Source organism: Dendroctonus ponderosae, unplaced genomic scaffold (genome assembly GCF_020466585.1).
Source record: "Dendroctonus ponderosae isolate FM_Combo_2020 unplaced genomic scaffold, Dpon_F_20191213v2 Dpon_F_20191213_2, whole genome shotgun sequence".
NCBI classification, from domain to species: Eukaryota; Metazoa; Arthropoda; class Insecta; order Coleoptera; family Curculionidae; genus Dendroctonus; species Dendroctonus ponderosae.
The window spans coordinates 7,140,789-7,165,316 of NW_026018165.1; the positions used below are offsets into that span (position 1 = coordinate 7,140,789).

Genomic DNA, 24,528 nt, shown 5'->3' on the forward strand with positions numbered 1-24,528 from the left:
GGTTATTATCGTGCCAACTAATTTGTAAACAGTTGCGAAAAGTTGTCAACAGATGATACATTTTCCTTGGATAATAATAATTAACTAAGTTCCAAAAAGTGTACATAATTATAGCGAACATAGAGCGACAGGGTCTGGGATCTGGGACAAATATTAACAAACAACTCAAAGCTTTCCATTTCAAGGCTTTTTAAGTCTTTCAACACATTAATACAAACAAATGCTCCAGAAGCTCAAACGAAAGCAAAAAATGTGTTGACGGAAAGTGGGAAACTTTGGATCAAAGACAAGGTGATTGAAGAGTTCAATTGATCAATCCCGAAATAGAACCCACCTGTTTAATCGTGTGTATCGCTGTAATAAACAGTAAACAAACCATTCAGTCAACCCTAGCAGACGCCCCATTCATCCCCCAAAGTCTGAATTGATAAAATGAGGGCGTCGTTAAGACAAATCGGGGAATATCATCAATCAATCTCCAAGCTTTATTTTTAGATCTATCCATTCTATTTGGAAATTTCCTAGGCTATTAGTCGGGATAATAGATTACCGTGCAGATAATTTTTAGCAGATTCGGGGACGCTGTTTCTTAGCGAGTACCTTTTATGTAATTTAAAATACATAATATTGCCTGTGCAAAATTATAAGCTTCGGAGAGAAATATTGACAATAATTTCCTGTACCACCAAAAACTACACTTTTAATTTATTTTATTCTTATTTAATTTTATTCAAAACTAAACCAAATACCGATAATTACGATGCTAAGAAGTTAATACAACAAAGAAAGTAAATCAAACTGATTTGGATCAAGACTGATGTTGAAACGAATGCTATCAACTACAGGCTTTAGGAACTGTTTTGGTAAAAAACACAGTGGAAAATTTGCTTCAAATGTTTAAGTTAAAACGTTATTGCATTAAACATCAAGAAATAATCTTGAACGACATCTATTTCCTTAAGCGCATTTTTTTGTTCAATAATCGAACTCAGAAATACAAACAAAAACATTTTGTCTTTAAGTCTAAAAGTGTCTTTAACAAACAGAATAAAAAGGGCACAACAAGTATACCTAAGACAATAAGGTTTATAGCTGCGATAAATGTCCCAAAAGTGATTATTTTCCTAGTGAAGGTTCTGATGAAAATATTCATAAATCCACAGAAAGGCAAACAGACAAAAAAATCCAAAGTTACATTTTACTTGAAGTTGGATAAAAATTACCTACTATTGATTGTCTGCACTATTTAATTTTTATTTTTTCTTCCAGTTGATATAGTTATGAGAATATTGTTTCTATGAATTTAGTTCAATTTAAAATATTTTCGTCTCTCGTCTTTTGGCTGTTCTTCATAACTGCGAACGTTTTCGTGTTGACAAATTCATTTCTATTAATTTAACATCTGTTCAACAAATTGTTCTTGTTTAAACTGTTCATAACACGACTAAACAGTAACTAACAAACATGACGGTTCGGTGTCGTCATTCTATAAAACAGACAGAACTAACTAAATAATTTAAAAAAAGTGTATTAAATTTAGAAACGATGGAACAGTGAAAGCCGAAAAAGAAGTTTAATACGTTGTTAAATGTCTACGCCTTCTAAATCAGCAATTCAGCGAGCCAATCGTTTTATATATTTTCCTCAAAACTCGCCAAGGGTTTTAAACACAGAATAAAAAAGAAAGAAAAGTTCCGAATTGAATCTAGTTGCTGTCTGAAAGGAAAATTGAGGTAAAGGAAATCGTTATCGAAAATTTGCTTTAGAAAATAATATTAATTTCGAAAAGGGCTCTGGTTGCTTACGGAGCAATTCCCTTTTAAAAATAGGCAAAGTTATTTTAAATTATTTCTAAGCTGTAAAACTAAAGAATTTTTTCGCACTTTAGCAAGTTGGTCTGTAAAAAAGAATAAAAAGCAATCGATCCACAATTGGCCAAGAGAACGTTTTAAACCTGTATCCACAAATTGTCATAATATTAATTATTCTACTAAAAGGCGGTACTATCAATAGCCTAAATTTACGTCGCAGATGCGTACAATTTTCAGCCCTACATTTTCGTTCGGAAAACGATATGGTCATTTTATACCAGGAAAAGGTTTGTCAAGAATATCTGTTGGCCATTGGGAAATAGTGCAGTAGCGAGTCTTTCAATTTTTTAATTAGTAACGAATACTTTGAAATAACATTAAATGCAGAATTTTCTACACCGAATATACTTTCAAATATGGAACGCTGGAAAAGGTATATGGAAATATGTAGACAGCCCGAAACATAAAAAAAATCAAAAGATTCATTCCACTGTATATGAACAAACTAGAATAAAGCGCATCGTATTAATAAATTTTAATGCTGCTTTAATTTCATGGTAAACATAAAATAAATGGCATTCAAACTCGAGAAAACAGATTTTCGCCCATAACGGTCTTAAAGGCCGTACCGCTTTTCGCAGACACACGAAGATTTCCGATCGTAATTTTTATTCGTAAATGTCTTCTAATGATGCAAAGTTCTAAACCCCTAGAGGTTTGATCCGATAGTTCCGAATCACTAGAATAGACGCGTCGACTCGAATTTTTAACTGCAATATTACGACTACAGATTTTCAAAACAAAATAATGTCTTTATTGAATTATCATTTCTTTCTATTCAATATTTAGATTACTTCCAAGATTCATTCAATGGATAATGCCGTATACTCCAAATGCACATCCAATTGTAGATTCAAGACTATTTGATTGATATTGATCTCATTACCCAAAATCTCTTTGTAACCGTATTATCCAGTTTTTACACGCCAAAACAAATCATAAACCATCCAGTAACTGAGACAAACATTTCTCTTTTGTTGGGAAAAGTTGTGCGGTGAAATGGGACTTTTCTTTTCTTGTTAATCAAGTTCGAGTTGTTTTCCTACACGCACACATCAATGCTATAAGCCGTTATTGTCATCTGCTTTTTCCAAGTTTAGAAATAAGTACAAAAAGTTTTAAATTTTCAGAAATTAGAGCAAAAACATGGATGAATTTCCAATAGCAAATTTTACCTAAAAACGGTTTAGTGTCTAGTGAATTTTTCCATAAGTACTTGTATATTTGCATAACTAATATCATCTACTACTTTCATTTTCACTACAACTTTAGAGGCGTGTTTGTTTATTTGAGCAGGCAAATTAACATCGAATGTATGTATAAGTACTGCGATGACGCTGCTTGATTTCATCGATTCGGCTATTTTTAGACCGGGAATACTCCCAGCTATCCTTACAGGAACCTCAACTGTTTATTAATCGGTTTCAATATTAATTCCTGTACGATAAACGTTGAGAAATATTAATTTAAACTCGATAACAAGGTTAGATACAATAAGAAAGCCGTTTAAAGTTTAGCTTAAGTGGTGGGTAGTTGGTATAATATTTTGAAGTCAAACTATGTGTTGGTAATTTGTTAAAACAGTTTGTTGCATTTTAAGTGAGTCAAAACTTAATTTACTTCAAAGATGCCTTTATCTGCAAAACAGCACGTTTATTGCAGATCTATTAGAAAAGCTAGGAAATATTGCAATCATGAAGTGTGTTTTCAGTTTAACCATGCAAATATAGATTATTTGAAAATATGTATTAAGTTTTCTTACATTGAATCTATCCTGTCTTTCCAACTTCGTGGCTTTGGAGCTGGTGAATGGAACCCTGTAAAAAAGAGCTCGAATTTAGAAAATTCAATATCCAAGCCTTTCAGTTGATAATTCTAGCTGGCAACATAAAACCTAGGGAGAAATTCCGACTTGAAAACAAGTTCTTTTAATCTGGAATAAACCGCACCTGCAATCGAGTTTCCTCGACAGAGCCCATTATTTTCGAATAATTTTTGAAGATCCAAACTAATAAACCAGCCCACACTAATACCAGCTGCTGGAATTACGGAATTTCAACGACAGTTGTTAAACTCAAAATAATCTGGAGCATCCGCGCGCTCTCATATCTGATTTCCTGGATGTAGTAAATAAAATTGAAATTAATTTCTGTTTCACCCACACTGTCGTGTTAAATGCTTTTGTTGAAATTGTCTCATCGGATCACTACCAAAAATAAAATTCACATGAATGATGAGGTACATGTTGGAATCCTTGCGCATCCTAAACATTAAAAAATGACTATAATTGTATGGATGGATTTCAAATCAAATAAATTGTGAAGTTCCATAGTATAAATACATATTTATGTAACTAAGTGCAGCTGGCATACTATAATAATCAGACAACGTATATGTAGGTACATTTACTTTCAATTATATTACTAGTTATTTAATGGTCAATTTCTAGTTGAGCTTTACAATTGCAGGTTTAATTCACTTGCCATATTCATATTTATAGGTCACCTGCAACTCCATATTTAATGCTGTTTTCGAAAAGTTTAGAACAATATTATTCAGGAAAAAGTTAGTTATCGATGGCTAAAATGCGAGGAACCAATGACAACTTTTCGAAATTCAACCAAACTGTAATTCATCAAATACAACTTTTTTGTATTATTTATTTTGAAAACCTCACATTTACTGCGCTTCTAAAGCACTCGCCAATACAAAAAATTGTGAATGCTTTTTATTTTCAATTAGTATCATATAGAAGCTTTAGCATAATTGCTTAATTTTAAGGGCGCAATATTTAAACCAAGTTACGTCAAAGGAAGGTGGGAAAGGATCCCTTAAGAAGTATAAAATCCTTAGTTTTTCTCGCAGGAAAAGGCGATGTTCAACAAATTAGAAATAAGTTACGAAAAATGGAAACGCTATTAAGCACCAAAAAAATGTTATAATGCATTTGAAATAGGATAAAACATATCTACAGGATTTTTTGGTCAGTTTTAAGACGAATGTCTTCTATCATTTTCACCATAACCCACCGAATAGGAGGTTATGGGAAAATAATTTTAGGAGAGCATAGAGAGCAAAAGTTTAAAGATTTCGTCCACAATGTCCTACGCTACATCAGAGCACATTCTTGCTGATCCAATAATTGAAGATGTGTTTGAATCGTGTCGAATTGGGGCAGCTACAGTCATAATTTTTGGTATTACTTCAATTCTGGTTTGCGGTTTATTTGAGTAAACCAAAGACACTGAAGTAGCTTTTGACCACTATAGGAATCGCTTTGTCTTAATCAAGTTCTTACTGTTCGTAAACTGCTCAACAAAATCAACGATACACTGACAAATTTGGACTAACTTTGAAGCTGGATAAATTGTGACTGCTGCGGGCAATTTATTTTCTGTTTGAAGCGTTATGTAATGCACTTTTTTCCAATTATTGCGTGTGATTGTAAAAAAACTAGTGCTTCAGATTAAGTTTCTATAGGATTGCCAATTAAGCATTGCAAAATTGGTGAAAATCCCACATGCTCTTGGACAATGTTGGACAAAAAAGTTTTTTTGTATTTCTTATCACAAGCAATAAGAAGAACTTCATACCTCAAAAAAAATATTGAATTTTTCTCATGTTTCTATAGAGTATGTCTCAGAAACATCAACTTATTGGTTTGTAGTAATAATTTGAACAAATTTTCACAGTCGACTTCAGAAAAAAAAAATCGATATACCGGGTTGCATGAATGAATGAAATAATTCAAAGTAAGCTTGACGTAGTTGAGAATCTGCCAGAATCACAGATGTTGGGGCAATTTTGATTTAGGCATTTTTATGTAACCCTGTATATGGAATTTTCGTCTTAAATTGTGCATGAAGTTTAAGCTTCAGAATGAGCTCTAGATCGTCAAAATTCCAGAGCAAAAAACACCAAAAAATCATCACTGCAAGACTAAAAAGTTTATTTTTTGAGACCAATCAGTAAATAGAAAAGATGACAGAAAAATTTAAAAACCATTTCGATATATTTTTTTAACTGTCCGTGTTGAGATATAAAAAACTTTGAGACAGTTTGAAAGACGAAAATCAAACAGTCAGTAACAGAATTTACTATCATAGTGACAGCATACGCCTTTAGAGTTTATGCACGTGCGAAACACTCGGAATATGGGAGGCGAATGAACAGATGTTCAGCCCTATTTACTGAAAAAATATACGAACAGCCAAATAATTTTATTTTGCCTCTTCTGTTTTTCTAATATCTTTCTTGATTCTCCCTCTTTCAATTAGCTAATTGGTTTACTCTTGGAATCATCAAGATTACACGGAGGAAAATTCGAGTTATTTTCTCAAAGGTAAAGTACATAATGGAGTAAAACGGTTGGTTGAAAAATTTGACTGATTTAAAATAAATAAGCCTTCTGATGTGAAAATGCTAATGAGAAATATGCATTTTTTTTTAGGTATGATTCAGACAGGAATCTGACTTTTGAAGTATGATTCTTGTCTGCATTGAGTATTCAACAATCACTAAAAAGTCAAATAATTACTCAAACCACCTACAAAGATTACCAAAAGAAGTAGATAAACAATACTGATTTAAACATGGAAAATGCTTGCCACCTAACTAAATTAGTATTGTAAAACAATTTCGTGGAACAAATCGTTTGGAATATTACAGAATATTAATAGATTCTAAGGCTGCAACAATTCCCACATAGTTACGAGCACTTCAATAAATCGATTTGGCTCGAGATTGCAACAAATCATACACACGTGGAACATGGGAAGCCAGTAATTTTTATGGCAAACCACAATATTCGTCATAATATTTCTATAGTTATCCCAAATGGCCCATGTAGCATATCGAGACAGAGCAAAATTGCTTTTCCTGATTTATATGCAGCATATTGCATGGAAAGATGATCTAAGCTCGTTGGTTTCACATTGTCCCTAACGTCATTTATAATGTGAATATATCCAGGTTTTAGTACTGATGTGCAAATGCAATATCTCAAGTGAAACTTGAACATTCTTAGAATTTGTCTTCAAGGCAGATGAGAAGGGTCTTGTAATAGAATTTCGCTCTATGGATGGTAATGTTAAACACTATGCAACTTAAAAAAATGGAGATTAGCTTTAAGTGATTGGTTCCTGTGAATGGCAACGTTTTTTCTCACCAAACCTCAGCATCTTTTAAGTAAAAATATAATGCAAGTGAAATAAAGCATACCGTTGTAAATTAAGCGCAAGCAGTACCATAAAGTTTTTTATTGCGCTATAAAATGACTTCCACAATATAGTGCGCTTTGCAAATGTAAGTGAAAATACAAAACTATTACGAACAATGTTTGGTCCGCAACTTGACTTTACCGACACACAACATTCAATTCATATGCAAATTGATGTAAATCCATTAAAGAACAAGCTGATTTTTGAATGAAAGGCACCCAGAACCTGAATGTAAAACTCGGCGAGAATTTCGCATAAATTAACCGTTTTAGTATCTAAATCGGGGTTTTTTTTTCTCAGTTTGCACTAACCAATAGTACGGTTGCGAAGCTAACAAAACAATCACGTTTGCGCTCCAAAGTTGTCAGCCTTGAATTGTAAAGAGAAGATCTATGTATTTTGCTTATATGGAAAAAAATCGGTTGTTAATGACACAATAAAGATTCAAATGGTATAAATTATGTAAACGAGGAAATTAAATTATTTTAAAAAAATTGTATTTGCATGACAAAAAGTGGAAACTTTCACGGTAAGTGAAGCAACTCACCTAAACACTTCTTGGTTGATGTAATTCGTACAGTTTTTTTTATTGCCCAATGTATTGCCGTGAACTATTCTGCATGTATTGCAATTTATTAGTCACAGATTAATTATCGAAGCCGCAAAAATTTGATTACAATCAACCATGGCCAGTTTTTTAGAGACTAATTTAGTTTACTTAGGGCCGGTTCCACCATCTCCGATTAAAATGTTAATCATTGATTAAAAGTATTTAATCAACACTTTGCGTTCCACCATAATTTTAACCACCATTATGGACACTTAATCAGTGGTTAACTAACTAACCGCCGAAAATGGCTGGTTATTGACGATTAGTGTGGTATTATAACCACAAACAATTTTTCAAAGTAAACACATGTTGGATCTGTTTTATGACGATGTTTTATTGTCTGATGAGGAGAATGACATTCAGGTTGTTAGAAGACCCCGAATATTTATATCGCGAGTCAATTATTATGAATTCATGGACACCTTGAGTTTTTTTCCGCAATTAAAATTTCGCTTATTAAAAAACACTGTGCAAACATTACTGCTGGAAATAGAAATAGACCTGAAACATACTACAGAAAGTTATGATAAATAACAGTAAAATTGCCACATGTTAATTAAATGGATTTTCTAGAAACAACGGTATTCAACGCTTGACACAACTTTTACTTGCGTTGACGTATTATGCAACTGGATCACATCTAATTGCTGCTAGAGACTTTTTTGGAGTAAGCAAATCCTCCCATCTACAAAAAGGGAAATAAGTGCAGCACAAGTAATTTTTTCTGCAATAGCTCGTTTTCCCAAACTTATTTCAGTGTTGGAATGTACTCACATTAAAGTACAATCTTTTGGGGGAGACAACGCAGAAGTATTTCGGAATAGAAAAGGATATTTCTCTATCAATGTCCAAGCGACATGTGATTACCACATATTTTGAAGGAAAATGATTTCAGTTGATCTGTTAGTTGTTTGTACCAATCAGAACCCTTCATTCAAAGGAAATACGATCTAACCCGATGAAATTGATGATTATCTAACCGGAGTTAAAATGTTTGTTGTGGAACGCATGACAATTTAGTCATGATTAAAGTGGTGATTAAAAAATGATTGTGATTAGTTAACCAAAAATTTAATCACTCTTGGTGGAACCGGGCCTTAGAATTTCTGTTTGTAACGTTTGCCATCCAAATCAGGGGACTTTTTCTGTTTAAACGATTTGCGAGTCTGTCTATGAAAAGATACTATCATAGCGGCACTTTAGATAAGCGTTTTTATTGCAACTGCAAATGTCTCTACATAATTTAGCTTGAACATGCGAATTGCGAAATATATTTTCTTTTAAATTTATAGAACTATTTGAAACTTTCCATTATTTTATATGTAAAAATAAAAACAGTTCAACTATGAAAAGTTTTCTGAAATTCTAAAATGTATCTATAGCTATTATATATCCACTCGCAAGAATGTGTCCTATTTTTGTTCAACCCTTGATAACCGATCGGGATCTGATTTTTAGTATATTTTATTTATTAATTTGTTTAACCATTTTGCTCACTCTCCAATAATTTACAGGATCCATCCGTCAGTATTGTACCATCCCTTAAAGCTTTCATTTGTATTCAACAGTTATTCTGTTATTTAGCAACATTTACTTTATCACTACCAGGTATTCAAATTCCGATAATTTTTGAAAATTAATCAGCTTAAAGAGGTTCTATTATTTCAGTCCACGTTGTAACTGTAAAATTTGTGAGATTCTCGTAAATCGGTTTTTCGTCTTGTACAAGTGTTAGGTATTTGTCCTGCCATCTTACATATGGTTTTTTAAATGTTTCTGTATATATTGATTATCTGTAAGTAACTGCAAAAATAGGTCTCAATTCCATGGCTTGTTTTCATTCTTGTTGTTTTCAACATTTTCATGTTGAAAGACTTTTAGCGCCCAGATAGAAGCTGGTTCATCTACTCTTCTTATCTTGGAGATTCATAACTGTATTTTTTTCAGGTCTTCAACTTCGTAGTGGAAGTAGCAGTGAGGGCGCAGATCCGCGTATGCCGGTAAGCGATGGTCTATCTCGAAATCAACTCAGTGGAACTGGAACCAATCAATACGATCCCGAATATGCTCGGATGGAGGCTTGGTTGGATGAACATCCCGACTTCGTTCAGGACTACTTTCTCAGGTGAGTTCAATTGACTCAGTTCAGCTCTCCAAACGCATGAATCGAATGGTTCAAATTGACCATTGAAAGTCAAAATCCATTTTTGAAACAATTCATTTCGTTTTGCTGTTAGTTGCATTGGTTGGTCGGTGTCATTGTGACCCAACAACTTAATATGTTATATCGGTTTCTTTCATTCCATCGTTTAGATATTTTGCTACTACAAATTACTATGCCAACTTACTGTCGTCATCAATGAGGTTCCGCATTCGAAGTCTTAAGGAGGCTGACATGAACCGACTGAAATTAGACTTGCTTCCAGATAAATTGCGCAACATTCCTAAATAACGTCCAGTAATTGGAGTGATCTTTAAATTATTTATTTTATTGCTGTAGTGAATCTCAAGCATTCTGTTAACCGGTGAAGTAATTGAAAGCCAATCACTTCATAAGTTTAGATTGCTGGAGGCAGCCAATCTTCATTTGTATTGCTGAAATTCTGATGCTGATGATGAATACATTCGAATTGAACATTCTCCCGTATTTCCTTCTAGCACTCATTGTGAATTTTGTCGGCATTCTTTATTCTAGTTTCCTTTCCTGCATTTTCGTTTTAGTTACTAATTTGCATTAATTTAACAACACTTGTAGTGTGCACTTCTAATTTTGCAAACTACAATATTTCTTCAGCTGACTTGCCTTCAATTACAGGCACCGTATTATTGTCCTTTCGAAGAAATTTCCATCACGTCCATCCAGGCATTTGAAATATCCGTCTGTTCAGTTAATAGCTCGAAGCATAAAGGAATGGAAATTCATATTCCCGCTGTTTCTCAGGGCTGTTTTTATTGCTTTACGTGACTTTGACTATTGAGGGATTTCGTGTTTATTTTAAAGCCGTTCACCCTTTTAAATTGAGAGTTTCCCGAATTTTTCACCTTGAATAATCTCCTCTATTCGAATAAAACGGCATTTTGGGAGGATGAGCTCAAATAACGCCCGTAAAGAAAATTGTATTTTAACAGCCAGTAACGTTGAATTATTGGGGGTAATTGCACAAGTGCTTCAAAATTATCTGTTTATTTTGATGCACGAGTGTAATTTTTATGAATATTTCCTGAGTAAGCAAAGTAAATGTGGATTCATTTTATTTCTATTATATTTTATTGCACTTTTAATTTATTTGCACTTATGTTTATTAAATATAATTTGAATATCTTAGGTATGTCAGGAAGACATTTGATGTCTAATTCAACATGAAAAGACACCTGTCAAATATTTTTCGTAAACAATGCAATTGTCGTTGAGTGATAATTGCACACTGTGCAATTACCGCTGTAATTTTTCGATAATTGCACAATTCAAACGGACAGATTGTCATATGAAGGAAATATTCAGATTAACTCTAATCTCTAATTCATACTTTAATTATTAAGGACTTTTATATAAAATAAGCATTTCAGTCACGAATGCACAAAAATTACCAATAATTTTTATGAAAGTTCGCTTATGTGTGAAATCGAATTCAAACTTGCCTAATTAGTTTTTAAACAAGTTAGCAGATTTTCTATATATTTGCTAACATAAAGTCATTTTCGATTCACTCACTTCCCCCAAACACATTCACCTTGTCCACTTTTGAAAAATATGGAAAACAAACCAAACTTCTGATGGTCTCACTTTTGTAGTCTTAATTTATACATTCTGTAAAATTTAGATAAATTTGTAATTTTGTAGTGCTTTCACTCATGTGAAAATTGAGTTGACATTTTGTACAGGAGTGAAATATTTACTAAACAAAATTACTGCTTCAATAATGTGTTAAAACCGATATATAACCAATATAAGTATTTAGGCATCGAGTTGCTAAATACGATTTACTGAGAACAGCAAATAGCTGCAAAAAACCCAATTCAATATTAATACTTAACACCTACATCTGCATATATTTTGTGGTAGATAAGTAACGTTAATTTGAAAGATTTACTTATTTGTTTATGAACACATTTAAAGTTTGTCAATCTTGATTTACACACATGGAAATTCACATAATAATTAAATTTATTTCTCAAAATGACTGAAGATTCATATGCCCTTTGCACACTTGCAAATTATAACTTATTTAGTAAATAATTGAAAATCATCTAGAAGAAGAAAACACTTTTCTAGTGCAACAGATTCAGAAGATTCAACAAATATTCAGAATGCAGATTAATTCAACTGACAAATGAGATTGCATAATATGAAAATGTTTGCCCTTTTTTCACATCAGACACAGAAACCATTTTTCCATTCGAAACTTTTAAGGGCAAAAATACGCTTGCATAAGAGATCGTATTAATCTGACTTTTTTCTTTTTTCTCCTTTTTTCCAGAAAAGCTACACGTCAAGTGGTGGATTCCTGGCTCGTATCACACGCCACGCCGGCTTCATCAAGTGTGGAATTATCCTCACCAACTCATGGCATCCCAGGAGGGTCGTCCAGAGGCGGATCTGGAGCGACCACGCCCGTTCGCAAAATTTCCGCTCATGAATTTGAAAGAGGCGGATTACTTAAACCGATGATCAGCACGGTAAGTAAGTAGCATGACGTGTTTGGCGCATTTTTCCAAATGAGTTCTAACAAATGTCTCCAATTGAATTTCTTTCCTGTACGTTGATAACATTGTACAAAAGTGATCAAGCCAATCATCTAGTTGGGCTAACAATTAACACCAAATACGATACCAAAAAAGAAATTCAAACGTTATTGGCTTGCACAGCTTCCGGCTACGCCTCCCGATGTTGCGTTATCTTCCGAATACACAAATTTGTTTGACCAGGTCGAAACAGTTCGAATATTTGGTCAGTTTAAACTAGATTGGGTCATATGTTATTAAAGAAATCTCAATTTTTCAAGTTATGGTATGTAATTTTAGTTTTTTACCAAATCTTTTAAATCTCTCAAACCTAACTAGGATTATATGCGATTAACTGGCTGGATTGAATTAATAGTTGATCCAGGGCATGTTCTATGAATAAAAACACACTTTTATTTAATTATTATAAAATACCTTCATCTTTGAATAATTCCGAAGATAAGATAATACGAAAACTGCAGATATGTTAAAAAAAACATTTTTAATGATGACAATGGTATTAAGTGCTCGAAATGATCCCAATATTATGAATTCAATGCATGATCCTTCAATGCAATACATTCCCCATATGCAAACCACGATATAAACAATAGAATGTAATTTTTTAAACAATTGAAGGGAGTCGATCCATTGGAATGAAATAATAACTGCTCTCGCATTAGTTAGCTACATTGTATATGCGATCAGTTAGTCAAATCATGTAAATCGAAACGTTTCTGGTTAAAAAAAGGAATTTCAAAGGTCGCCATAATAGACAAGATTAAGTTGCATAACAACTGAAGCGATAAGTAGGACAAAGTTCTTCAATTTCCCACTTTGCCGCCTAAAAATAGGCTATGCGATACATTATCGAACTATTCTATCTCGACGAAAATGTGAAAATATTTTAACGAAAGCTAGGCATATATTTTCAAAAAATCTGAGTTCGTTTATGAAAAACATAAATTAATAGAAATGTATTACAAATTTAAACTTCTGTGAATTATAATTATTTTTTTTCCTATATATGAAGTAATTACAAGCTTGCAGAACGAGCGACTTAATATGCGAGGGTCGCTCGATAAGTCAGTGACTTTTTAAATGAAAGACATTTCCTTTGGCCAAAAATCGTTTTATTTCTCAACATAATCTCCTTTTAGCTCGATACACTTAGTCCAGCGTTTTCCATTTTTTTTACCGCTTCCAAATAATTTAATTTCTCGAAGTCCTCAAAATGTGTTTGTTTCAATGATGGCCCCTTCATTGGACCCAAGTCTCTTACCGACCAGCCATTTGTTCAGCTTTGGAAACAGTCGCAGGGGGCGAAATCTGGAAAATAAGCTGGGTGATGTAGCAGTTCGTAGCTTCATTAGTGGATTTTTGGCATGGCGACTACACAAGCGTGCTCCCGTGCATTGTCCTGATGAAACAGCACGTTTTTTCGCTAAAAGCGGACGTTTTATCTTTAAGAACATTGAATTTGTCCAAAAGCTCTGAATTATATGCGCCTTCTTTGGTGCACGTTCACCTGAAAAAACCCACTGTTTTGATTGTTCTTTGGTCTGTGGTGTGTTGCTGATCCACGTTTCGTCAACGAATTGCGACGAAACATCGCTAAACATTCATTTGAATGGTCACACGGGAGCGTTTATGTTCGAGTATCAGCAATCGCGGCACCCATCGTGCGGATAGCTTTTTCATATCCAAATATTCATGTAAAATGTGAAGTACCCTCTCAGTTGAGATGCATACAGTCTCAGCCATTTCACGCACTTTTATTCTCCTATCGTCCAGTATCGTTCCATGGATTTTATGCACCTTTTCTGGTGTAACCTCTTTAAGACGACCTGAACGTTCTGCGTCATTTGTGCTGGTTCGACGACAACCGAACTCAGTAAACCACTTCTTAACCATTGAATTGACCAATTGATGGTGCAGAGTCTCCATAGTATGTATCAAGCGTTCCCCTCGTTTCTTTGATGTTTTTTTTACGTAAAAAAATGTTCCTGATTAGCACTCAAAATTCATTTTTTTTCGTTTTCGTCGAAATTGACGAAGTCATCTCCTTTCAGTGACTGGTAAAATTTCACAGCAGTGTACTAACAGACGGCAGTAGTGTTGAATTTAAAGTTACTGACTTATCAAACGACCCTCGTACATAACTGTTATTTTAGAGCAAAAATTAACCGGTTTTTCTGGAAACTCTTAGTTTTTAAAACGCTTTTTGATGTACATCATGTATCACCATCAGCGCAATTTCGTGAGCAATGCAGACTAAAGCGAAAAGAAGCTATGAATAAACCATGTAAAACGGCTGCTCTAAAGCGGAGCAATCTAACCATGTTGTTTGGAGAGCTGTTAACTCTTGAAACTGATTCTGAAGACTCAGATTTAAAGTCGCTCGTTTTTGGAAAATTATTCTAATTAAATTAAGTTGAATCGATTTGCATTTAATGAAATATGCATGCATGGAAATACTCAACAACCCAAATCGCCCGATATGACCCCTCATTTTTCTCCCGGAAAAAATTGAATGCTATCAACTCTGGACTCTTCTAATTACTAAGAGATTGACCATTGAATGGTCGTGTTATAAATTATACTATTCATTACATTGATAACAAAATCACAAGTCTAGTGTACACATGTTCACAACAATTTTATATTTTGCCATTACTGTTAGATCCTGGTTTATCTCTGAATTTATACGCAATTAATTAAGTAAATTAGATTTGCCTTTGCCTATTTACATCTTAAGCAATACGCAATGAGTATTTGCAAATTTTTACAAAAATCCGACTGTTAGAATATAGACTCTAACCTTTCAGCTATCGCATATACTAGAGTGTTAAATAACGGAAATCATTTCCTTTGATGAATTAAAACTGGCTATCTCGTAATATAGTTTTCGAATAGTTGAAAGAAATGTGCATGAATTAATAGTATTCACTTAGAACCAATAACAATATAAAAACTTCATACACATTTATTATTTTTTATAACCGTCAATATGTATAAGTAAGGCTTGATCGTCCACTAATCAGGATTGTATTCATAACACGAAACAAAAATGTATTTACATTTTTATTTAATTTTTCACCTATAGAAAATTGATGAAAATCTTGAAATATATCCTGAAACGTCAAATGTGACATGAATTTAAAGATTAATAAAAAACCAGAAGAAATCTACTTTCCCAAGAAGGTAGATATTTTCAGCGTCTCTAAACACAATTGAAAACTTTGCAATGGCCATTGCAAATCTCTTTAAAATATTCATTTATGTATTCTTGGTTTCCATCCAAAGATTTTGAAAAGTTTCAGATACCAAATGAGAGACTTTTTAACCGCAGTTTATCGTGTTTAAGAATGATGATAATATGCATATAAATCTGACAAATCTTCCTAAAAATGAGTTAATTTCAGGTTGACGGACAACAAACATTCCTGACTAGCACTACAGAAGATCCGACGGGAAATTTGATCACCGCCAGCCCGACACCGAACCGAAGACATAGGCGAAGCCGGCACGAGTTGAGGCAATTAGACGAAAAGGAACTTATTTTTGAGCTCGTAAGTTTATATTAGATTCTTTACAAAAGACCGTATTTTTCCTGACGCATGTTAAGTTAAGTTTCCTTATCTATTGATAATCTTTCGTCTGACGACCGAAAGCCTTGTTTGAAAAATCATTTTTCTGAATAATGCTGCTGGTATCAACGCTTGAAAGAATTTCATAATATTATAAACTGAAAGTTTACAAAATGATGATTCAATCACTTATAAACAATCAACAAATTGTTGCGGTATATACGTACAGATCGTAAAACTGAAAACAATAAGTTGCAGTAAATAATGTTTAGTATCAAATGGGAAACATTGTCAAAGTTTTATTGTAAAAGCTCAAAATTTATTTATTATTAAAAATCCACGTCAATGCCACACATATTCTTCTCGTCTAACAATGTTCTTCAGCGCGAAGCAGAACTTATTTAATAGAATGTTTAAAACTGATTATCAAAGGTCGGTGCATTGTTCAAAACAGAGGTAGAGACTATAATCTGTTCTAAAGTTGCTTCAATTTGTTGCCCTAAGATGGAAATTTTCAAAGTGAGTGTAATCGATGTTCCCAGCTTTCTCTGGGATTACTTTTAAGCCAAGTGGAACAAAATGCAATGAAGCTCTAAAATAGTTCCGTTTAACTTTTTATTCATTACTCTCAAGCGAAAGATTAAACTCGGGCTACTGGAGAAATACTCGAATTTTAACCGTGCTAGAGCAGATGATTATCTCAAAATGTATTTTTTTCGGTTTTGCGGTATGGAATCACTGATCGTCCACCCTCTGCATCACAATAACTGTAGATCTGAAATTTGCGAAAAACAAACAACGGAGGGACAAAGATGAATTACACGATACGTCTCAGTCAAGGCTGAGAGCCTTTAGTCCTTAAATAAATTACTTTAAGAACCATCCCAAAGCAAAATCACTTGGCTTTGGTGGTTTTAATGTCGCAGGAACGTTTTTCTGGTAAATTAAATTGTGTTGCGAACATCTGATATTTTATTTATTATTAAATTATTAAATTTTAATCTCTGGGAGTTGGGTAACGGACTGAACGGATCCAGCGAAATGGAAGGAGTAGCTCATCAATCACGTTAAATTACTTCCCGCTTTAAATTTTTAACGCGATCGTGGTCTATTGATGATAATCTGGTTAAAAGTTTGCCAGAAATTCACTCCAGATTGATTACTAAAGCATTTGTTGGAAATGTTTCAAATTATATAAAAATTGAATAATTGGACACTTTATTTCATTCGTGATGATGTTCTAATTTATATTTTTGCTCCAGCACCCGCTAATATTATGAGATGTTTCAATTTTCGGTTTTATAATAAAGTGATATTATTTTGTTATGGGAGTCTCAGCCCGTGTGAGGTAGATATTGTTTTAACCTGAAAACGATTAGCCATATTGACTGCCTCAAATTTACAACGAAAATCTTGAGAAAATCCTTCTATATCTTCAAGTGCCACTAACACAATTCGTATGGGGCATAATATTTACCAAAATTAAATCAAAGGTAGCTAATTTTTCTGTGACTTTATGTTAGAAAGTAGGAAATTTTACGAATACAGTCGCTCGTATTTTACTGCATCTAGAAAAAGAAAACGCAAGGATAAAAAATAATTAGGAGCATTTTTAAATCAAACAAAATTCCATTAGAAATTATATAAAAACATAATTAATGTTATCAATTATTCGGCTCGTATTTAATTTTCCTTGAGTTTAGTTAGACGGTTTAAGTAATATTATTTTTATTTAACTTCCGATCCAATTCAATTGAGCAAAATAACAAATACATATTCCGTTACTGCTTTTAACATTTTGTGTCTTATGTAGTTTCCGTAATTTGATAGTTTTCTGCTTTATTTAGCAAGTTTTATAGCAAGAAGCTTTAAAAGCACTTTTAAGTTGTTTTCGTATTATTAACAGAAGCACTTTAACCCAGAATGAGTATCGATTATACATCATTAGGACAGACTTTGCAAATAAAGGAGGCAATTTAAGATTCTGACAACTAAACAGTCTATTTCGTTAATATATTTTTAACTGTTTATTATTGCCATTATTTATTGTATTTAAGTATGCAATGTATAAAACACACAAAAGTATAATTAATATTCTCAAAACAAATGAAACAGTTATAGTTTATGCTTGCGGGATCGCTGAATTACAAAATACATAGAAATGAGATAAAAGTAACGATGCTGCTTTTCACGATCCTTGTCAACGAAGAAGTTTTATTTAATAAGTGCAATTGGATCAATGTAAAAACAAAAACATTTTTTTAAATAAATAGGCATAAAATAGCATCGACACAAAAACGTCAAATTTTCCCTCTAAGACTATCGTATTTTTATCGTATGGTCTGTTTTATTTCTTTCTTCTACAGGTTCTCATATTAAACAAAAAATATGAAGAGAGTGTGAGTAAAGATGATTTCCAACTCAATATTAACTAAAACTGTTCAAGGTTTTTCGTGTTCTTTCTGAAATTTTTAAGTTTATCGTCCTCTACGAAAAGAAATGCCATTCTCAAGCAACCTATATATTAATATGTAATAGAATTCCAATTGAAACTGTATATTCAATTGGGCAAACAAATTTCCCATATTAAACTATGTTATTTCATTAATATGGTACGTGGTATGGTTTCATAACTAAGTACATTTCAATTAACTGTATGTATGCTTAAAGCTGGATCACAGATCGGCTACCTAATAATAATCGATGAATCTCCATGGACTTTCGGTCTATTTAAATAGCAAATTGCAAATTAATGAGGAGATGCTGTTAAAACGAAATGTTTTCCGTTAGTAAAGTTGTTTTGAAAAATAAATTCCCATCTGTTCCATTTCATCAATTACCGGCATTACTCGATACCGCTGTGTAATAAATCAAAACAGCGTTTGCCCTAAAAGGATTAAGAAAAAGCTTCTTTTATTCATCCCTTCATTTCTTAGCAATCTTCATAAATTCCGCAGTCGGTAATCGAGAAATCCTTCTCGGCTTTCAACTTCCTACTGTTTTCACACTTAGTTATTTAAGACCTTGAAATAAATATAAACTCTTTGGGTCTCCGAAGAGCTAAAGCGATTTTTCTTTGTTTTCTCTGGTTGGAGGGCGGTTTATAAATGTGTAGCCGTCAAGCTCGAGTCCGCTATGAAAAAAAATTTCTCGGCTGTATTTATAGTCCATATGTATGTATGTGTGTAACAACTTCAGCTTACGACTGAGTCATTGAACTAGAAATGGAATAAAGATTTGTCTTGTTGCATATTTTCGATAATTTACTGGCTAAAAAACAACCGAAACGTCATGCAGTTCTTTTCTAAATCATTCTGGATTGTGATAATTGCATTGAGTCGATGTTCTAACGAAAAAACTTTCTTGACTCACCTCAAGTTCCATTTAAATGGATTTTAAGTATTTTTGCTTTTTATCTATGCTGATCAATCAATCAATTTATACTGATCCGATCAAGTTCAACTGAGGTTATCCATTTTAAATTAATTAATCCTTTCAATTAAATTTAAGTGAGTTTGAGGTTGAGAGAGAGGGTCCCATTTGCTCATTATTTTCTCCAATACTTTTATTAGCATTTATTCACTGGAATATGGACATGCTTCTTTAATATTACTGGTTAATTGATGCGAATGGCTTGGAGAAACTGCTTATATGGTGCTGGATACTTGACTTTTCAACCACAAATATGAAAGAGTACAGTTAAAGCGTTTCCGTAAAGTGAATGTGAGACTTCAACCAATCACATCTGAAAACGACTGGCATTTGTGCTGAGAATCCTCCATGGAAAAATCTGATTGATTATTACAAAATTATAAGCATTTCATTAATGTATCCAAACTTATATGAAGAAAAACAATTCGATGGGTTCTTAACTAATTTCGAATGCATAACAGTGGAAAATTATTCTGTTTGAAGACTCAACTGTTTTTATTCTATATAAACTTCTTTTAATTGCGCATTTCTTCATCTGATTAATTGTTTAACTCTCTTTTCAACATGCGAGTTTCTCATTGTTGAAACAGTTTCAATGATTCTTAACACTCTTAGCTAAATATTGGAAGTTGATTTAGCTCCCCATTTCCATGACTGTTAAATACAAATTGGAATCTGAATGAATGGCGGAAGAAATCGTGTTTCATAGCCAATCCATTGCTCTCATTATGGCCACCCACACCGGATGTAATCCTACATGGCCTGCGATTATCGTCATTACATTTTAGGCATGTAAAATCCAACGACCCGAAAGATAAGCCCTTAAGGGATGACGTCGTTATCTTCTGTTAGTCGACATTTTACAGGCACACATGTTCCTTTCGGTGCCGTGTAATGCCGATTAAATGGATCCAAAACACACATTGTGGATGGGAAAATGTCTTCATTACGGTTTCTTGCGTATCTCCAGGCATACGATATCAGCGTTTACTGTCTTGCCCACCACGTAATTGATTGAGGTGCTTGAGTTTGGGTCGCGCAGCATTTTTATGATTGGGGTTCTAACTTCATTGTTTCTGCTTCATTTATCTCCTAAATGGTAGCAAAATCGACTAAACCATTGCTGCAATTTGGCAGGCAGAATAGGTAACGTTCGAGTGGCACGACTTAGAAAGAAAAAAATTCCCGGAAATGAACTAGCAATATTTATGGCATATTATGGTATCTACTCCAAAGTGTTTGGTATTCAGCTTTGATGATTCATGCTATAATTAATTTAAAGCTTCACAATTCTTTTCATTAAGGCCCACCAAAATATGCTGGTATTAGATAATAGTCCATCATTTTTCTTCTAGGTAAAAGACATTTGTAACGAACTCGAAGTGCGATCGCTTTGCCACAAAATTCTGCAAAATGTCTCCATGCTGCTGCATGCTGACAGGGGCTCACTCTTCTTGGTGCAAGGAGAAAGAAGTGGGGGATGTGCTCAACAGGATAATGGAAGAACTATTGCTACCCGAAGTAGATGTTTGGTAAGTTCCGGCCTATTTTTTTGATTCTGAAATGTATCAGCGCAGAACAGTTTCTTGGATTTAACCTAAGAGTAAGGAACATTTCTTTGTGTTTCAGCGACAGTTCTGATAGAGTAGGTAAACCTACTAAAAAAATTATTCAATTTCCAGTATGCAAACCTTCCTAAGTTCATGCGGTCTTTCTATAAATTCGAAAATAACAATCAAAACTGAATTTGGAAACATTTTTGTATTGGTCAAAAGAGTCAGAACTTCACATCCTGGAACCAATCATATAGGAATTATATTAGAAAACAATTACATTAGAAAGCCAATATTTTTGCCTCATAGAAAGTACCAGAGCTGCTGTTTCGTCAAATAGCGCTTGAGAAGTTGAAGGCAAAGTGGAAAATTGCAATTCCTCGCAAATTAATGCGACTTTAACAAATCAGACAATCAAAGGAACCAAGGGGAAATGACTGGAAATATTTACAGGCGTACATAAATTATCAGATTTATTCCAAGCGAATTTCATTCAAATCAAGAGGAATTCTGCTGTAGTTCAGCAGTTGACGAACGTTAAACGAAAAAATTTGAATGTTTGGCAAAGCTTTGAACTTTGATATATTTTAACAGCTAACAAATCTTCAAGTGGAACTTGAAAAAAATAATTTTTGAGCAGAAACATCCGACAGAATAATTCCACAACTGGCTCTGTAAATCATGTACTCATGATTTAGAGGGCATATGGGAGACATGACAGATGAAATCCCTTAACAAATTAATAATAATCATAAAACTCCAAAAATAATTTGGATATAGACCAATTTTGAGAATCTGGCACGTTTAAAGTCTCACTAAAAGTAAAATACAAGTATTGTCAAGTGCATAAAAACGGGAATATTTACACGTATCATAGAAAGCCCCCAAGCCGTAATTCAACTAATATTCACATTCATTCACTTTAGCCTGTAGCGCTAATTTTTAAAAACCTGTAAATTTGAAATGTCAAAGTGGAACCAAAACAAATCCTATTTTAGAAGCAGGAATGAGAACCGACTAAATTTTTAAGAACGAAAATGATTCACACAGATTCTGATAATTCAAAGGCTGACTGAAACTTGAAGAATATTAATATCTGGCAGATTTTATCCGATTGCCGTGCCAATCAATGCGTGCTACCAATTCTAACATGTGCATCCGAAACATGGACCATAAAGAAAACAACAATGGAAAAGATTAAACGATGTTAAAGGAAAATGGGAAGACCTATGCTTGGAGTGGGAGTACAAGATCGAAGAAGAAACGAACATACAAGATCACAGGGCACATAACAAGAACCAAGACAAGAAGGCCACGACACGGTAAAAGAAATAGAGGCAGGCCGAGAGCCAGATGGAAAGACGACATAGACAAAACTGCAGGAAAACCATGGTCACGATACACTGAGGACCGCAACCGCATACTGTGGAAGGAACTTCTGGAGGCTTATATCCAACGGATCGAATAGCTGTTGCGAGATCATTTGATAAGCACTAGGTTCGAATCCGGATATATTTAAATCAGGAATCTGTAATAGCTGATACTTAGACGTCGAAGAAAACTGTTCAACTTAGTAGGTACGAATTCACACGTCTCGTCCAGTTAGTTTCACTTCAGCTGTCAAAAGCCACTAGGAAAACAACACACCACCAATGAATATGGTTCCGAACATATTGAGACCATCAGTATCTAAATAGAACGATTCTCGCTTAAACCCAAAGTGGTACTGATTTTTGAGAAACTGGAAAATAATCAAACTAATTCAAACTGCTTTTTGCCAGAACTTCACTCAAATGCGGATTTGTCCAGCGTTTTTAGAAGACAACGATCTTAAATTTAAAAATGTGCACTTTCCCGTTTGTTGGCGACTTGAATTCTAGCAAAGAATCTTATCAAAAGTTTATCTGAACTCAATTCACTGAAAGCTAATCGAAAGAGTTGTGATAAGCCGGACCAACCTGGAAGATCCACGAACCATAAAACGCACATTACTGGAAAATTCATCCTACCTTAAGGGCATAACTTTGTTACAAAGCCAAGCAGCAAAGTTTAATGTATACACGTAATATAAAAAAGTTTAGCAAGCTCGCTCCAAGTGACTTTCATCCAGGTTCATATAACATCTGGATTTTGGACGGTGACTTCAATTATGTAATTATCAAGATATCAAGGATCAATGATGATCTTGAGCTGAGAACTGAGAGAAAGTTGAACTTCGACACAGAAAAAGTAGCGATGAGAATGTTTCAAATTAAATTAAGTTTCAATTTTTGTGAGTTTTACTCAAGATCAGTCAAATTCCGCAGCCGTTGTTCAATTAAATCCATTCAATAAAATTCAGCTAACTGAAAATGACCCATTAAGTTGCAATAGTTGATAATTACAAATTTTACATATTAGTATCTTTTATTTTAGGTCTCAAAACTATTTGACGTTTGCTCTAGAAGTACTTTGATGGAAATGGAGAAAAAAGACGAGATTCGAATACCTTGGGGGACTGGCATTGTTGGTTACGTTGCTGAGAGTGGAGACCCCGTCAATATACCAGATGCGTATCAGGTAAATACTTTTATTTATTGAATAACCGTATATGGACATGTAGAATGACTAATTGCGTTGTTAAAAAATTCCTCACACTTGCGCTTGATCTTTATTTGGAAAAAAACATGTTGCAGGTGTTAGCGGATACCGTAAGACTAGTGCAGTTTTTGGAGCTCATATACCAAAATTGAACTTCCTTTTACTGTACTATTGTTCATCGATTCGCGAGCTTATCAATGAGCGTTCCAATACTATTTCTGGTTATAGCAAAACTTGAATTTTTCAAATCTTTATCACTTGGTTTTTCTGAAATATTGCCCGATTGGAAACTAGAGCTGCCCAGTTTCAAGGCAAGTGCCATTTTCGATTGAAATGGAAACACATAAAACCATTTTAGCAAAATTGAAATAAAATAGCTCCTTGCACCCACAGCGTAGAATGAAAGTAGATGACTGTAAACTACCTGTAGCCATGTGATTATTCATATTAATAATTCGCCTACTTTTAAAATTTATTGCACGATTTTTTCAGTTCCGTTTGGTAAATTTTCTTGTACGCTCCAAATTTCATTTAGACCTAATTTATGGTCGACATTTTTCCATTTCCATAGAGCTATTTTTTAAATACACAGTCATTAGCATGTGGCGGTACAGATTACGTGACAATAAATGCGTCTGTGCGTGTTAAATTTATGAACATAATGTTTGATTGTCTTATCGGTTACTTATCGGGGCCCCCGTGCCTCAAATGCCTTGTTCGATCAATTCAGTCCCAACTCGGTTATCTTCACACAACGACACAGTTTATGGTTTCCAGTTCTAATGTTTCGTGTTTTAGTCAGACTAATCATTGAGTCAATTGTTCAATCGAGTTGTATAGTGCGCAATATAGTTAGTTTACAAACTTCTTTTTGGGTATTTCGCCTCAAAAATTTTTGTCTTTAAAAAAGACAGAATTTCCTCACGTCTTTTATTACAGATTGATAAATAG

General features: G+C 33.7%; 1 protein-coding gene and 1 long non-coding RNA gene across 9 annotated transcripts in view; one reads left to right on the forward strand and one right to left on the reverse strand.

Annotated features, from left to right (window-relative positions):
* The window catches only part of LOC109537830 (dual 3',5'-cyclic-AMP and -GMP phosphodiesterase 11), a 202,470-nt gene that overhangs the window by 153,135 nt on the left and 24,807 nt on the right, over positions 1 to 24,528 (forward strand). For all 8 annotated transcript variants that reach the window (XM_048663959.1, XM_048663957.1, XM_048663958.1 and 5 more), the window contains 5 exons: positions 9,648 to 9,825; positions 12,179 to 12,377; positions 15,848 to 15,994; positions 20,800 to 20,976; positions 23,413 to 23,556. In XM_048663959.1, coding sequence (XP_048519916.1) covers positions 9,648 to 9,825; positions 12,179 to 12,377; positions 15,848 to 15,994; positions 20,800 to 20,976; positions 23,413 to 23,556 — 845 coding nt within the window. The remainder of the gene's footprint in view (positions 1 to 9,647; positions 9,826 to 12,178; positions 12,378 to 15,847; positions 15,995 to 20,799; positions 20,977 to 23,412; positions 23,557 to 24,528) is intronic.
* The window catches only part of LOC125503497, a 48,543-nt gene continuing 27,570 nt past the window's right edge, over positions 3,556 to 24,528 (reverse strand). Inside the window, exon 4 of the long non-coding RNA XR_007280918.1 lies at positions 3,556 to 3,688. This is a non-coding gene — a long non-coding RNA (uncharacterized LOC125503497). The remainder of the gene's footprint in view (positions 3,689 to 24,528) is intronic.